The 14,259-nt window shown below is 40.1% G+C and overlaps 2 protein-coding genes and 1 long non-coding RNA gene across 5 annotated transcripts in view; all 3 read right to left on the reverse strand.

Annotated features, from left to right (window-relative positions):
• Positions 1 to 14,259, reverse strand: part of LOC130689171 (uncharacterized) — a 97,319-nt gene that overhangs the window by 28,993 nt on the left and 54,067 nt on the right. The gene's annotated exons all lie outside the window — the stretch shown is intronic.
• On the reverse strand, positions 608 to 9,086 carry LOC130689135 (F-box/LRR-repeat protein 7-like). 3 transcript variants are annotated; one of them, XM_059496728.1, is made up of 8 exons: positions 8,162 to 9,086; positions 7,767 to 7,877; positions 3,611 to 3,944; positions 3,062 to 3,242; positions 2,737 to 2,973; positions 1,940 to 2,165; positions 1,594 to 1,824; positions 608 to 1,503 (listed from the first exon to the last, which is right to left on the reverse strand). In XM_059496728.1, exons 1-8 carry the CDS (start codon positions 8,196 to 8,198, stop codon positions 968 to 970), a joined length of 1,893 nt encoding a protein of 630 aa, XP_059352711.1. In that variant the 5' UTR covers positions 8,199 to 9,086; the 3' UTR covers positions 608 to 967. The 3 variants fall into 3 exon arrangements, with proteins under 3 accessions (XP_059352711.1, XP_057368142.1, XP_057368143.1); XM_057512159.2 differs by having other exon boundaries at positions 7,767 to 7,880; positions 8,162 to 9,085; XM_057512160.2 differs by lacking the exons at positions 7,767 to 7,877; positions 8,162 to 9,086 and adding an exon at positions 5,618 to 6,248.
• LOC130689146 (leucine-rich repeat-containing protein 46-like) lies at positions 10,709 to 13,078 on the reverse strand. The gene is made up of 6 exons (XM_057512171.2): positions 12,779 to 13,078; positions 12,469 to 12,716; positions 12,061 to 12,386; positions 11,855 to 12,003; positions 11,413 to 11,710; positions 10,709 to 11,087 (listed from the first exon to the last, which is right to left on the reverse strand). The coding sequence occupies exons 1-6, from the start codon at positions 12,922 to 12,924 to the stop codon at positions 10,974 to 10,976; spliced, it is 1,281 nt and encodes a 426-aa protein (XP_057368154.1). The 5' UTR covers positions 12,925 to 13,078; the 3' UTR covers positions 10,709 to 10,973.

A 14,259-nucleotide genomic window follows, 5' to 3' on the forward strand; every position in this document is an offset into this window, starting at 1 on the left:
AAGGCATATTTAAAGGATTGGAACCTTAAAGTTTGTCCGCACGTCTGACCATCCCATTCAATTCTCACACTTATTACAATGTCAACGGTTGTAACCCATATTGATTTTAATATTTTCTTGAAATTAATGTCGATTGCACCGGAGTAGTATATGATTACTTAATTTTTTTTTTCCCTTGTTTTGTTTTCTCATTTTGTGGAATCCGGATCCGTACAATCTTTTGTAGGCTACCTATGCTATGCAGTGAACAGTTCCAAGACATCAAATTTGCAGTTAAAGCGAAAAAAAAAATTTCCTGTCATTTATGAATTTTTTTAATTGAAGAAAGCAAAATTGGCACTTTAGGTTGAACTTTTTTGCATTGTCGTAAGTTATTAAATCATTTCAACTCCAATTAAATTAATCAAGATTTTTGAACGCTAAGATTGAAGCAAAGAAGTTTGATTTAAATTAGAAGCCGCATTCTGCTTTCAGTAATAATTTCTTCGAATTAAAACCATAGAAGAAAAGCGTTTCGCCAACTTCGCGTCGAAATTCGCAAAATCATTGCCAATATCGTTCGTGCAATTCAAGTTCCGTCAAACAGAAATTAAGAACAGCAATCAAATTATGGAGCTCATGTGATAATATATTATACGCTGATATTGTATAAGTAAGAAACAGTTGGGAACATAACATAAAGGAGTACTGAATGAAATCGACGAAAAATAACAGTCTCGTAATCCGTGACGGATGCTTCTCGAATATTTATTTTGCTTTCAGCACCAAAAGGCTTTCCATAATCTTTCAACAATGATACACATGTACAATGGCACTTTTTTTTTATAGGCACACCAACGAGTTTAGCAGTTATAGGTAGGTTTCGACACAATTTTCTCTAACAGTTAGCGCGGTTTTTCCTAGCGGTATGTAAATAATGTAGGGGGATGTGGTCCACCCAGGCACACGTAACATGCACATCAAGAACTTAAAAAAATCCCGGATTGGTGTGTTCTATGATACATTTGCGGCAAAACTTTTTAACTGCTCGATATCCTTCAACAGTGATCAGACAATCTTGAATATTGAGCTGCCTTAGACCACGACAGTAGTACGCAATGGACCGTACACCTTCATCGGTAACAAGTTCACAACTCTTGACGCTGAGTTTCTTGAGATTTGGGCAATGTTCGGCTAACATCCGAAGTCCTCGATCGGTAATGTCGCACTTTCCAAGATCCAGGGCTCTAAGTCGTGAACAGGTACGCGCTAGGACTTCTAACGAGTCGTCGCTAACAGCTTCGCAGCCACGAAGGTTAAGATAGCGTAATTTGTAACAATGGCGTCCGATTTGTTTGATTCCGGCGTCGGAAATCTGGTCGCACTTTGCCACAGACAAGTATCGTAGGTTGGGGCCCAAGCGGGCCAATTCGTACATTCCAAAATCCGTCACTTGCACACAGTCAGATATGCTGAGTTCTCGTAAGCCGGTGCAGTAACTGGCCAAGTATTTCACTCCCAGATCTATGAGTTTGTTCAAAGGAAGAAAATAAGGCCTTTTAGTTGTCCTGTTTGCAATTGGACTACAACGTGAATGCCTATGTTTTTTCTTACCAGTGATGTGAACACATCGGCGAAGATAAATGCAAGTGAGTTGAGCGCAGCTTCGCACAATCATCTGTATGCCAGTGTCTTCCAAACTCACGCAATCAGTCAAGTCAATATATTGCAATTGCAAATAGAGTTGCGGTCGCGAATTGGAACTCAAATCGCTCTTGTATCGATCGCCATTATTTCCATTGGTTCGAAGAGGTCCAGCATCAATGCAGGTAATCTGGGAACATCCTGTTGATCAAAAACACTGGTCAGCTAGGCGTATTTGAGCAGGCGAAAATCGAATAGATTTTCTTGTCTACATGTAGCGCTATCTAGCGGTAAACGAAGGAAACATGATACTAACCGCTGACATCCAGATGGCTGAGGTGCACGCATTTGGAAACAAGTTCCAGGACACCAACATCGGTCAGTTGAACGCACCCTCGCAATTCAACGTGTCGCAGCTCGGGGCAACGTCGGCTGAGAGTTTGTAAGCCCCGATCCGTCAGACGAGCGCAGCTGTTTATCACGACCCGTTCTACCGCTGGGCAAAACGGTGGTGAGGCTCGACCCAACACTCGGGTAATGCTCTGTAAGGGTGTCAGGCAAAACGCACAGATTAGTGAGGACCATATCTTCAAGTGACACAGCGTTTAACAAACACGTTTACATATACAGACACCTGTTTACCAAAATGATATTATCAACTTATGGTGATAATGCCGTTAGAACATATGTGCCTCATCAGAATCCTAATAACATTTGAAAATAGTTTCAATACGTTATAACTTCGGTATTCGGTAAAAAAAAAAAAAAAAAGACTGACGTTTCCATAAACGAAAAGTAATTTCAGGTTGAAATTGGCTGGCACATCCACGTAAAAAAAAACATGCTAGAAGCAATAGAAGAATCCATCCAAAGGTTACAAATACAGTATCTACTTTCAGCTTGTTCCCACACACGGCCTAAGGGGACGTTGATGAATATCGAAATAAAAAAAAAAACTTGTATCGGCACTGCATTCCGGAACATATTTCTCGTCAAAAGAACCAAGTGGTTGGCAAAGATGGAAATCATATACGTTTTTTTTGCCGGTATAAATAAAAAGAAAAACTAAAGCTACATGATGCAAGTTATACTGCAGCTAGTGGAGATATTAACCTTGAGTGCTCGATCGGTATGCAAATTGTCGCCAGACAAGTATACGGACGACCAAAGTTGAGGTTCCCATGCCAAAACGTGCCAACGTCGACAGACGCGACTGCACAGAGCCAGCTGTGTCGACGACAAGAAGGAGAAGACTCGCAACAAGACGTCATCCGTTAGCCGTTCGAAGTAAGAAAACTTGAAGCTTCCACCCAGCTGCTGGTTAAGGGACGGTGTCACCCATCTCTTGCCCTATGAAAACAATAAGACATGGTATGACTGGACTGACGTGACCAAAGAAAAAGAAAAAGAATAAAAGACAATAGAAAAACCAGCTTACCTTGCACGCAGCTAACAGTGCTTCAGTGGAACCCGTGTCGACAGAAATACTTGGGGACGTCGGTGTAGGTGGCAGCTGCGGTCGTAGGCAGCTGTTGTTAGACTGGACTTGGGTGAAAGGATCGCGCTGCTGCGAAGAACTATTCGAAGACGTGTACGATGTCTTTCTGCAGTACTCGGCTCTGTTACAACACAACGAGACATTGTTTTCTTTTTAATGAAAACCTTCTAGTTCACGGTTGCGAAACCGTACTTTTTTTTTTTGCATATTGAATTCCATCATGTTTGCCTTGGCTCATTTTCGTTTTGATTTAATTTTTTGATGGTTCAACAAACCCTTGATTATCGTCCACCCTGTGGCACTCACTAACTGCTATCAAATTATTATGATTTTTTGTGTGAATGTCGCAAAACAGGTCATACGGGGGAAAACCGTTTATGTACCAAAAAAACAAACAAATAATTAACCCAATTGGGTTTTGGTGCTACGTTAACGGATGTAAGGGGGCAGGTTGGGCGTCGATATGCGACGTGCACGGTATCTCCTTACCTGGGCGAAGGTGTTAGGGTTAGATCGGTCAGATCTGCAGGAGATGACCAAGGGGCAGCAGGTGAACGCGCCACCAACGTGTGGTATCCCAAATCGTGCGCCGGCGACGAGGATCGGTTGTGCAACGAAGTCTGCCCGTGTAACTGAACGTGCAAAGGTGAAAAATTGCTGCCGCTAAAGAGTCGGAGCTCGTGGTTGCGCCCACTTAACGTTGGTGGCGGTGGCGGAGGAGGTGGCAAATGATGCGGAGGTGGGCTTCGGCTTCTTAAACGTTCGTTGTGCAGTTGGTGATTTGTTTCCTCGTCCAACTCTCCGCCAATTGGCTCCGACAGTTCTATATTTAAAAAAAAAAAAACAGAAACGAGGGGAAGAAGAGTCCATTAATTATTTAGGTTTACACCGATCGTGGAACAACGTTACTGCCGGACGCTGAATGGATGGGAAAATGGCGTTTGTAATTAGCATAGAAAAGCTTTGTTTCAGAAGACGATTGTCAAGATTCAATTACGCTTATCTAGTTGATTAATTCGATCGTTTTCCTTGTCACAAGCGACATTTGAGAAACACGATTGTGGGTTTCGAAAACAAAATGGCTCCTGTGAGAAAAGAAACCACTACGTGTGATGCTAACACTAGCATGTTCTTTCTGCAACAGCAATTTGAAACGTTAACATGCGCTTCGTTCGTATCTCTGTGCGTACCACTCGAGGCCATCATTTATTCCAGTGGCGGAGTAGAGTTTTACTTTTACGGCCATTAACGCATTCCTCCAATCATTCCTCATTCCTCTTTCTTCTTCTTCTTCTTCTTCCCCAGAGCTGCTTATGTAGCTGATCTCCATATGAATTCATTCCTGCATCCGTAATGTAGTGATCTGTGAATCTCATTAGAAATGTAAGCAACGGGAATGCCGTCATTCGTTCCTTGCCTCATCCAACTTGAACGCCCCTCCTAGCCCAACCTCTTATCATAAGTTCAATGTTTTTCCTTACGCATTTGTGTTTCTTACGTTTTTTTTTTTTGCAGCAGCAGCAGGAAAAAAAAATGCCAGAACCAATCCTAACATGCAGATCACAAGGTTTGAACTTTTTTTTTATTTATTTATTTAATGTTTTTTTTGTTTCTGATTTTGTTTTCTTGCCTCCTTGGAAACAACTACATGTTGGGAGACGCCATATTCGAATGATACAAGGCCTGTCTCTTCTCAGCATGAGGGACACTGTGATAAACGAGCATTGGATTTTAACATTTTGTGGTACGGGGGGGGGGGAGTTGGAGGAGGAATTGAAGTTGCTGACAAAGATAGCAATCAGATTTTTCTGAATCAAAAGTAAGAAAAGGAAGACGAAATCGAAAAAAGAAAAAGACGAAGGGGTCATGAATGATCGGGGGACCTGGTCAGATTGCAGTTGTAATAATCACCATGTAAATGACCAGTTTCTCAAGTTCTCTGACGAACACCGTAGTGCCCTGCTGTGCATCCGAAGATTAGAACCACGCCACTATATTCAAATAAAGAAAGCGGAAGATTGGAAGATAAATGATGAATAGACGAAACAGAAAGAAGGAGGAGAACTCACAAATCCAAAAGATTCCCCGGCGGCTCTTTCTTGAAAATTACAGATGCACGGTGTGCAACACTATTAGTTTGACGAAACGCAGCCTAATACGGGATGTGCTTCAACAACACTAACGTATACAAGCAGCACAAAAAAAAATATATGGTGTATATATTATAATTTTTTTTTTTTTTTACACGCCTAGGAGTGAAGAAGGAGGAGGGAAACGATGATCAAGAAAAGCGGAAGAATGTCGGTGCTTGACGAGCGCAGGCTCAAAAATTCCACCGCAAATTGAACACAGTGGAAATGTTAGTCAACCCTTTTTCGCACAGCCTTTCAACAGCAATAGTCACGTTGCCCCTTTTTTGTTGACTAAAAGGCAAAGCAAAACTGTACACTTCATCGCAAAACAAATGGATCGTGACGCAGAGCTGACGCTACGTACCGTTGGTGATGACGGAAGCCATGCGACAATGAGAAACAAACTGTTCACCAAGACGATTGCTATTCTTCTTGATGCGATGGCGCAAGAAAAACGGCTGATAGCACTGCATTTTATTCCGTGCCAATGGAATGATTTAACTCTTTTTCGCTGAAAATCGACGATGCCTGATGGAGAGGAAGAGGGAGGAAACGGTGTGGAAGTGGACTTGCACGAGACGCACGACTTATGCGGTGCGCTTTCTTTACAGGAATGAAACGTAGAAATGCAGCAGAGTTATTCGAAAACATGTTTGTGTCCCGTACGGCCTCCCTTTTTTTCGATTTCTTTATTTTTTTTCTTTCTTTTTTTTCTCCTTCCCAATGGTGACTCTTGTTGGAATGCAATGAGGAATTTAAAGGATTTAAGGCCGCACACCTGAAAAAAGAAGAGGAACCCCTCGCTGACTTGTGGGAAATAAGAAGGGCCGCCGAGCGAGACTAGACAACTACGAGATGGAAGAGATTACTGAAAGAAACCCCCTCCCGAAATCCTTAAAAGTTTTTCTGACGTTCGCTGGACAGAAGAGTGAGATGGACAACCACCAAGATGGATTGATGAAAAGCCTCAATTCTATGACAAAACATCGTTCAATACAGTTTGCCGATTTTTTTTTCTTTTCATTCTTTTTTTAAATGATTATTTTCGAAGGTTTGAAATTATTTCAATTGCTCGTTTCCTTTCTTTTTCAGCTGGGCGTGTATGGTAGTGTCTCACGTTGGCTTATAATTTTTTTTTAGCTTTTTTCCTAGTCCATTCAAACGTATTAGAAAGTTGAAAAATACCAAAAAATTTAATATAAAAAAGAGCATGATGCTGTTGAGAATCACTTCGTCTTTCTCTTCAACGAAAAAAAAAATGTATAGACCTAGTCCGAGAATTGAATGGTGAAACGTAGAAAACGATTGCGTGCAGTGTACGGCCCGTTGCGCAATTTAAACATGTGTCGGAATGCCAACTAGACATTTAGCCAAGGGACAGCAGACCATTCTCTCAGAATTCAAACATTCGTTGATGACATTTGCGTGTTCTCAACGTTGTAGACGTGATATCACAGATTGATAGGAGCAATCTCGCGCACACACAAAATTGACTGAAATGCGGTGCCCCTCAAAACGAAAGAGGGAGTGCCTCAGTGCAGAAAAAATTCATTAGAAGGAAAGATGCAAGCGTTTCAGCTTAAATAAAAACCGTATAAATAAAAGAGCAGAGTTACGTATGTAATAAACGATAATGGCATAGTCGCCTTATCTTGAAGATGTTCACCGTATACTTGTATCCAAATTTTTATTTATTTATTTATTCTTTTTTTTTCTGTTATATTTTCTTTTTGTTTTTCGTCTACAAGGTCGAAGTCATTGCAGTACCACAGGGAACGAATCAAAAGAGTTAGGCAACGTATCTCTTTACGTTTTGTTAAAGGACTAGGGAGGGAGAAAAAAAATTTATATAGGGTCATCGACCTGAAATTTCGATGTGTTGAGGTAAACCGCCAGTAGGTAGGAGAAGCTCACTCTCATTCTTTTGGCGTTTTTCATCAGCTAGCCAAGCGAGTGCATACCTCTGGCTTCTTCTCGTAATCAATCGTTTTCCTACCATACTTGGGTTGGTACGCAGGAAAGAACGAGAGAAAGAGAAAAAGAAACAGAAATGCGACCGGAATAGTAGCGTAAACTTGGTAACTCTTCTTCAGCTCCTGAACTCTTTTCTTTTGTTGTTTTCTGTTTGTTTTCATCCATGAAAGATCTGATAAGAATTGAGTGACGTCGCACTAGTCAAAGCCCAAAAATACCCAGAACTCCCTAACGAACCTAGCATTCCGAAACGGCTGCTCGCCAAGCGTTGGGCGTATTGCCCGCATAATGAGTTGTTTATATCTACTTTTTCCAGAGAAAAAGAAAAAAAAAACTATACCAGTTTTTTACAGTAGAACTAAATCGCCTTTAAATTGTTTCAGTTTACCTGTTGAAAGCTATTCTTTAAAAAGATAGCCTAAAAGGCACATACACATACACACACACATACACACACAAATAAAAAAGACATAAAGTTGGTCGACGAAGAACAGATTTTGAGGTACTGAAATAGTGAAAAGTTAAGCGAAATTTCTCACCAGGAAGTCCAACGGACGAAGCTGCTGCTGAAATAGACAGATCCAAACTGCACGCTGTACTCAAACTTGCATCCGAGGCATCGCGAAGTAACAAGGCCGTCCCACTCAATCCTGCTTTGCAGAAATGTTTGAAAAAAAAATATAGATATACATAGATAAAAACTCGTATTGATCGTAAACTTTAAACACGTTTTGTTTGAAAAGGCAAAAGTATGTTCGTCAACGAACAAAACCATTTCACGGTTTACGTATGGAAGTAAAAGCCGATTACTCGTCTACACTTTAGAGAACTAGTTCAAACATTGTTTAATTGTAGTCTTTGAAACGAACAATGAAATAGTTTAGCTAACGTTCGACGAAGGTTTAGTTCATTAGTACAACGCAGTTGAACTTACTGCTAGGATCAGGAAATCGGCCCTGACCGGCCCCCATTATCAATGTACGCACTGTTTCTATAGATACTGTTTTATCCTTGGACTACACGAACATAAAAAAATTCCCAAACGAATAACGATATGAAGAATACGAAAAATCCTCGACAGAATTTGCTGGATTTCTTCACAAACATATAAATGATCGTCACTTGTAACTGATGTAACAAACACTGTCCTTCCGCGTTCACTGACAAAGCAAGTAAATCAGTTATTTAATTTGGCGTGATACTGAGATTTTCATCTGCAGCTGACGCAGGCCAATGGATGAATTGTGTGACATCGCCGCAAAAGAGGTTGTTTTAGCCCAATCAACGAAGAACTTTTGCTAGTTCTTCTCGTATCTCTTGCGTTTTCACTGACGTTGTGACACTCTCACCTGGGCACTTCACTTACTTTTCTTCAGTTTAAAAAAAAACCAAACAACACAAAAGCACGTAATATTCCAAAATCGAATCAAGGCAAGAATGCGATTAATACTGCTGAAATGTGTTTAATCACACTCTCTGAAATGCAGGTACACCTTGGAAAACCTCAGCAACATGGTGAGCCAACCAATGGTGGCAAGAGACTGGAGTCTTGGTATTTGGTAAAACGCTAGAGGAAAGGATAATGGGATAAGGGCATCAGATGAGGGAGGGAGAGACGGAGAAGAAACAGAGACAGAGTAACGGATGAAAGAGGAATACGAAGGATGGAGAATAACTGAGAGAATCTGGAAAGGTGGCCAATGGAAAGAGAGGAAGAAAAGAACAGAAGAAACACTTGTTAAAGCCCAGAGCAAGACTAGTAAAGTCTGTATCTGCATTCTGCAGCAGGTCAGACTAGCTAACAACTTAACATTCGTTCGGCAAAAGGAGAGGAAAAGAAATATGAAAAGAAATACTGTTGAAAACAGCACCAGCTCACGGCGAAGAACAAGATAGCTTCAAAGACGTGCTCTTTCTACAATTTTCGACTTCTTTCCTGTTCTCGGCCATTTCAGGTGCACCACTTGCCTTGGAAAATGTCGATACTCTTGATTTGGCTTGCTTTTTGGTTTCTTTTGACCATAGACGTAAGATCTTTCTGCTTTCCAGCCCGTTTCAGATGAAGAATTCTGAAGTGCAAAGATGCAACGAAAGAGAGTTTAAAAACCTCTCTTCCCATCTTTTATAGATACTCTTTTCTTCATTTCTTCGTTTTCCTACTCCTCTTCTTTTTTATCCAAGATTTTCCTTTTCGTCCTGGCTTTGGCTCTTGATTTCTGTGTGTAGCCTCCGGCTCCTTTACCTCTATTGGATCACCCCCCCCTCTAGCCTCTTTGTATACATGGCTCTTGATATACACGCACACAAACAAAAGAAATTTTCGAATCACCTGAAGACATCTTTGAGAGAAGAAAAAAAGGGAAAAAAAAAAGAAAAGGACGATCTTGTATTATTTATTCGAATCTCAGTTTGGTTGAGATCTTGGCCATCTTACAATGGGCGCGGTAACTAATCACAGGCGGTAACAATTTCGTGAGAATCCTCTTCAAGCACAACAGGTATTTCGTTATGAATTTTTTATTTCACATCCGGCAAAGCATAAAGGAACGCGGTATTACGAAGCCAACAAGATGGCCACATAAAAAAAAACTGAATTTTGTTTGGTAACTTCTGCCCCAAAGCGTACGAAATACTAAAATTTAGCTCTTTAATTAATTCAAAATTTTGTCTCTTAGAATTTCCAAGAGGTGTACGAATATCGAAATAGTTTTAACCCACTCTTATCAGTAATTGCATCATTCATTGCCGCTAAATATCGATATCAAACACAATTTTAATTTCATATTTATTCTCTGACCAATTCGACAACCATTAATTCGGTTAAAAAAAAAAAAGACTTAGGTGATTATATTTCCTGTGCGAAAAACTAAACCCGAAAAAATTTTAGCTTCCAATATTGCACCATCCCAAGTTGATCGTCTCGGCTGATCAACTCCATTTAAGGCCTTAACATTGGGGTCTGAGGCGAACTTTCTACGTATTTAAGCTTAAAGTAGCTTGTGCAACTTCGTTGGTGCTACGTACGGTGACGGCAAATAAATGAAGAAAACAAAAGGAAAAATGTTTCAGCTGAATAATTTTGATGTTCCTTTTAATGAGGGCATAAAACGATTTGGAGTCTGGATGATATATACCAATAACCTATAGGGTTTGGGGCTAACGACGGGAACGGAAAAATAATCATCATGATAATAATAAGCATCACGATGGTATGCAACAGGGCCGTTCTTCTACTCGTTTCTTTTTCAACTTTTATTTCGACGAGAATCATGAAATCACGATTATGCATTATTCTTGTGCATTTGTCGCTACCTTTGTGATCCAACCCTTCATCAGTCAAGACGAGAATTCTTGGTCGTATTATAAAATTCGTGACTTCTTGCGACAAGACGTGTAGCAAAACTTTCTCCTGAGGAATGCTAAATAGATTCAATACGTTATTCTTAATTGATTAAGAATCAAACGGACAATTTTGGCAAAATTGATTAAAACGTTGCATTTGATACTTAAGGCAGTTAAAAACACAACCAACCCCTCGGCCTTTAAATTAGCACCAAAGCGGGGATTAAAAAAAACAAAACAAAAAAACAAAAACAAGAACTTTGACGTGAATAAAAAAAATTTACATAATTATAAAATGTTAGGAATCAGTTGAATGGATCACGCAAACATCATGCCATTATCCATACAAACTGACTAAAATACCGGACGGAACAAGTGAGTCAACGCCAAACGTTCTGCATTCTTCAGTTACTGTCAAACTCATCTAAGCGATTGCGAACAGCCATACCAAGAACTTCCAGGCTGCCATAGTCCAATTCGTTAACTAAGCATAAGGCAGCCATCAGCAAATTTGATGCCTGAAAAAAAAAATTGTAAATAAATAGTTTATTCTTCGATGAAAATTGCGTTTAACAACAGTAATCCAGTTCAACTGTTGAATAGGAAATTCATTATGCTAAAACTAGGTGTGCTGCAGGTGAAAGTTAAATACATCTTATAAGTAATCATAAGTCGAGCAAGGCGTAAATGTACCAATATCTAAACCCCGAAACTCTTTCGCTATGTCTGCGTTAAAATGGTGTAAGCGCATGAAAACCTTCATCGATAATTTAATGCTGTTTTTTTTTAATTTCCATTTGCTGAAGTTTATCAAATATGATGACACTGATATACTGGACTTACTCTGTTTCGAACTCTTCCACTGGAACGCGTTGGACTACATCTCTCAGAGTTTTGTCCTGGCAACGGTGCCGTGTTGTAGCTTGACATCGGTGGGTTCTGTGGACCGTATCCTGTTGGCTGATAATTCGATGGTGAATACCTGGGTAGTGGATTTTCATGGGCTATCCTAAAAGGCCTTTGATCCGGGAAATTATTACGAGCTTCATTCATCGAAGTGGCATTATGTAGATCCAGCTGCGACATTGATGTTGCCTGCATAGTTGGGGTAGACGGAGCCGGTGTGATAGGTGTATTCTGACTAAATAATGAAAACTCTTAGACCCGAAAAGGTATTTTGATGTAAGAAAATAATAATGATTTATATCTAGCTGCGAGGACATCGTAGTGAATTTTGTTACCCCATGCTATAGAAAATTAAATTCTCTGTTCATTTAAAACTTACTGTATAGGGCACTTTGATGGGCTATATTGATCAACGGGAAAGTGAAGCGTATTGAGGGGTGCGTGATCCGGAGCAACAGAAAACGAAGAGACTGCTGCAACGCTAGAACGCCGGGATGCAGGTGCTGATTCTGATTGCGGAGGTTTTTCCTTCGTATCATCGAATTACAATTATCTGTCACAGAGACATGCAATATGTACTAATACCTGTTGAGGTGACCCCCCTGTGGCAATTACGCTAAACCTTCGTACATTGATTTCTTCATGCGCAGGTTGAATTACATGCAGTTCTTCAGGTGTTGATGGTGACTCACTAGATTCAAGCAACTCAGGTGATGGAGTTACAGGGCTACTCTTTATGTAATGGTTTGTTGGTGCAATCAAAACTTCAGACGATCTTCTCGTAATAGGTTCTTTGCTAACTGTGGTGTCTATAGTAACCAAATCATTTGTGTTTTGGGGCATATCATAAGTTTCATAATTTTCGTCTTCTTTACTGGGTAACACTAATTCACGACCTTTACGTGCAGCCTCTATGTAAATAAATGTGCAAACAGAGAAAAATATTTGGTTGTAGAGAAAAGCATTAATTGTTAAAATAATATTTAAAGGGACCTTCCATTTCTTCTGGTTTAATTGGTACATCATCAAGTTTCTCAAGCTGAGGAAGTGCTCGTAGAACAGCAAAGCGATATCCATCTTCTTGAGAACACGGGTTATCTGCTAGCCACAGATTCCTTAAGCTAGATAAGCCTCTCAAATAACAAACATCTCGCAAGTCTTTAATGTTGTTCTTTCTAATGTAAAGCTCTTGTAACTGGTAGCAATTCTGGAAATCAGCTAATGATTTTATTTGATTGACACTGAAAATATTCAAACCAAGCTTGATATCATTCAATTCCAGCAAAAAAAAAAAACTATTCACCTGAGGGCGAGCACTTCGACATTAGGCATTCGCCTGAGCAAAGATACATCTTGAAGATCAGCTCCCCAACAATTGAGTTTCTTTACACTAGACAAGTCCGAAATCCTTGTACGGGCAATAACCATTTCTTCCGTTAACTTGATCATGACGACGTGATAAAACACAGAACAAATCAACTATAACGAAATATTTGTTTGCACGAAAGAGATAAAATATGAATTTCCGTTAATTGTTTATAAACTTGCATGTCAAAATAACATTCTCATCTTAACCAACTTGCATCCGATAATGACAAGAATCGCCTTATACAATCGATATAGGATGACTATTTACCGATCGATCAAAATAATTTTTTTAAAAAGTTCAGTATATCGATATATTCCAATGGACAATGATGTAGGATTCTGCCGAATCAAGAACCATTATGCAAAAAAAAGAATAGTTGTACCGGAGCTGAGTTCAAAATAAAAACAATCGGCCTGCTTGCGATCCCGAATCTGTGACAAAAGGTGCCTTTTTCTCCTAGAAGGTTGTGGTAGATTTTTCAACTTGGTCTCCGTCACCTAGGCCAACCGTTTGGCTCTTGCATTGAGCCAAGCAGTTGGCCTAAGCCAATGGTTTTGCGAAGCCCCTTCTAGCCGAAGCGCTTTTTCTTCTTGGGCAAATCGCTTGCACATAGGTAGGGCTCGGCCCCGCGACGATCGGGCACAATTTTGGTCAAACCGCGCGGTTTAAAAAAAAAAAAAAGACAAACCGGTGCGGTTCGGTTTGTCGTTTTTCAAAAACAGATCGCACCGCGGTTTGACGGTTTGTACCCGCGGTTTGTACCCGCGGTATTATACAGTTTGCACACAATAATAAGTCGGAAATTAGGTTTTGAGCAAGTTGTATTTTCTGGCTTTTCAATTTATTAAATTTCATTGAACAATCCGGCTCTGAACCAGGAACGCAAGCAGATGAGAGCTTCAAGAGTCTCAGGGTTTAGGCTCATTCGAGCGATCCCGAAAACATCTTTTCCCGTGCTGAAAGCCCTCTCACTGCTTGCGCTAGTGGCTGGGATGCACAACATTTCTCTAGCCATTTCGGATAATTTAGGCCATCTTTTAGACCTTTGGGCCCAGTAGTTGAAAACATCAGTCGGACTACAGTTGCTTGGTTCGACCTCTTCATTCATGTACTGTTTCAATTCATCTGTCTTGGATTCAGGTGTTCTTGTAGATATAATATCAGCTATGAAAGACTGGTCCGATTTGGATTTTGAACTGGAACTTCCATCTTCGATGTCGCTGTTAATCGTTGTTGAACTGTCACATGGCAAATTATAGGCTTTCCACAGAAGATCAATCCTAAAAAAATGTATTGTTTTTTAGCAAATAAACCAATTGAACTAATTGAATTCAAAATAAACTTAAGCTGGTTTTACCCTGGTTGAAATGAGATCAACATTACCACCATCCAATGGTGTAAATGAATCATTATTC

This window comes from Daphnia carinata, chromosome 9 (assembly GCF_022539665.2).
Source record: "Daphnia carinata strain CSIRO-1 chromosome 9, CSIRO_AGI_Dcar_HiC_V3, whole genome shotgun sequence".
Classification (NCBI taxonomy): Eukaryota; Metazoa; Arthropoda; class Branchiopoda; order Diplostraca; family Daphniidae; genus Daphnia; species Daphnia carinata.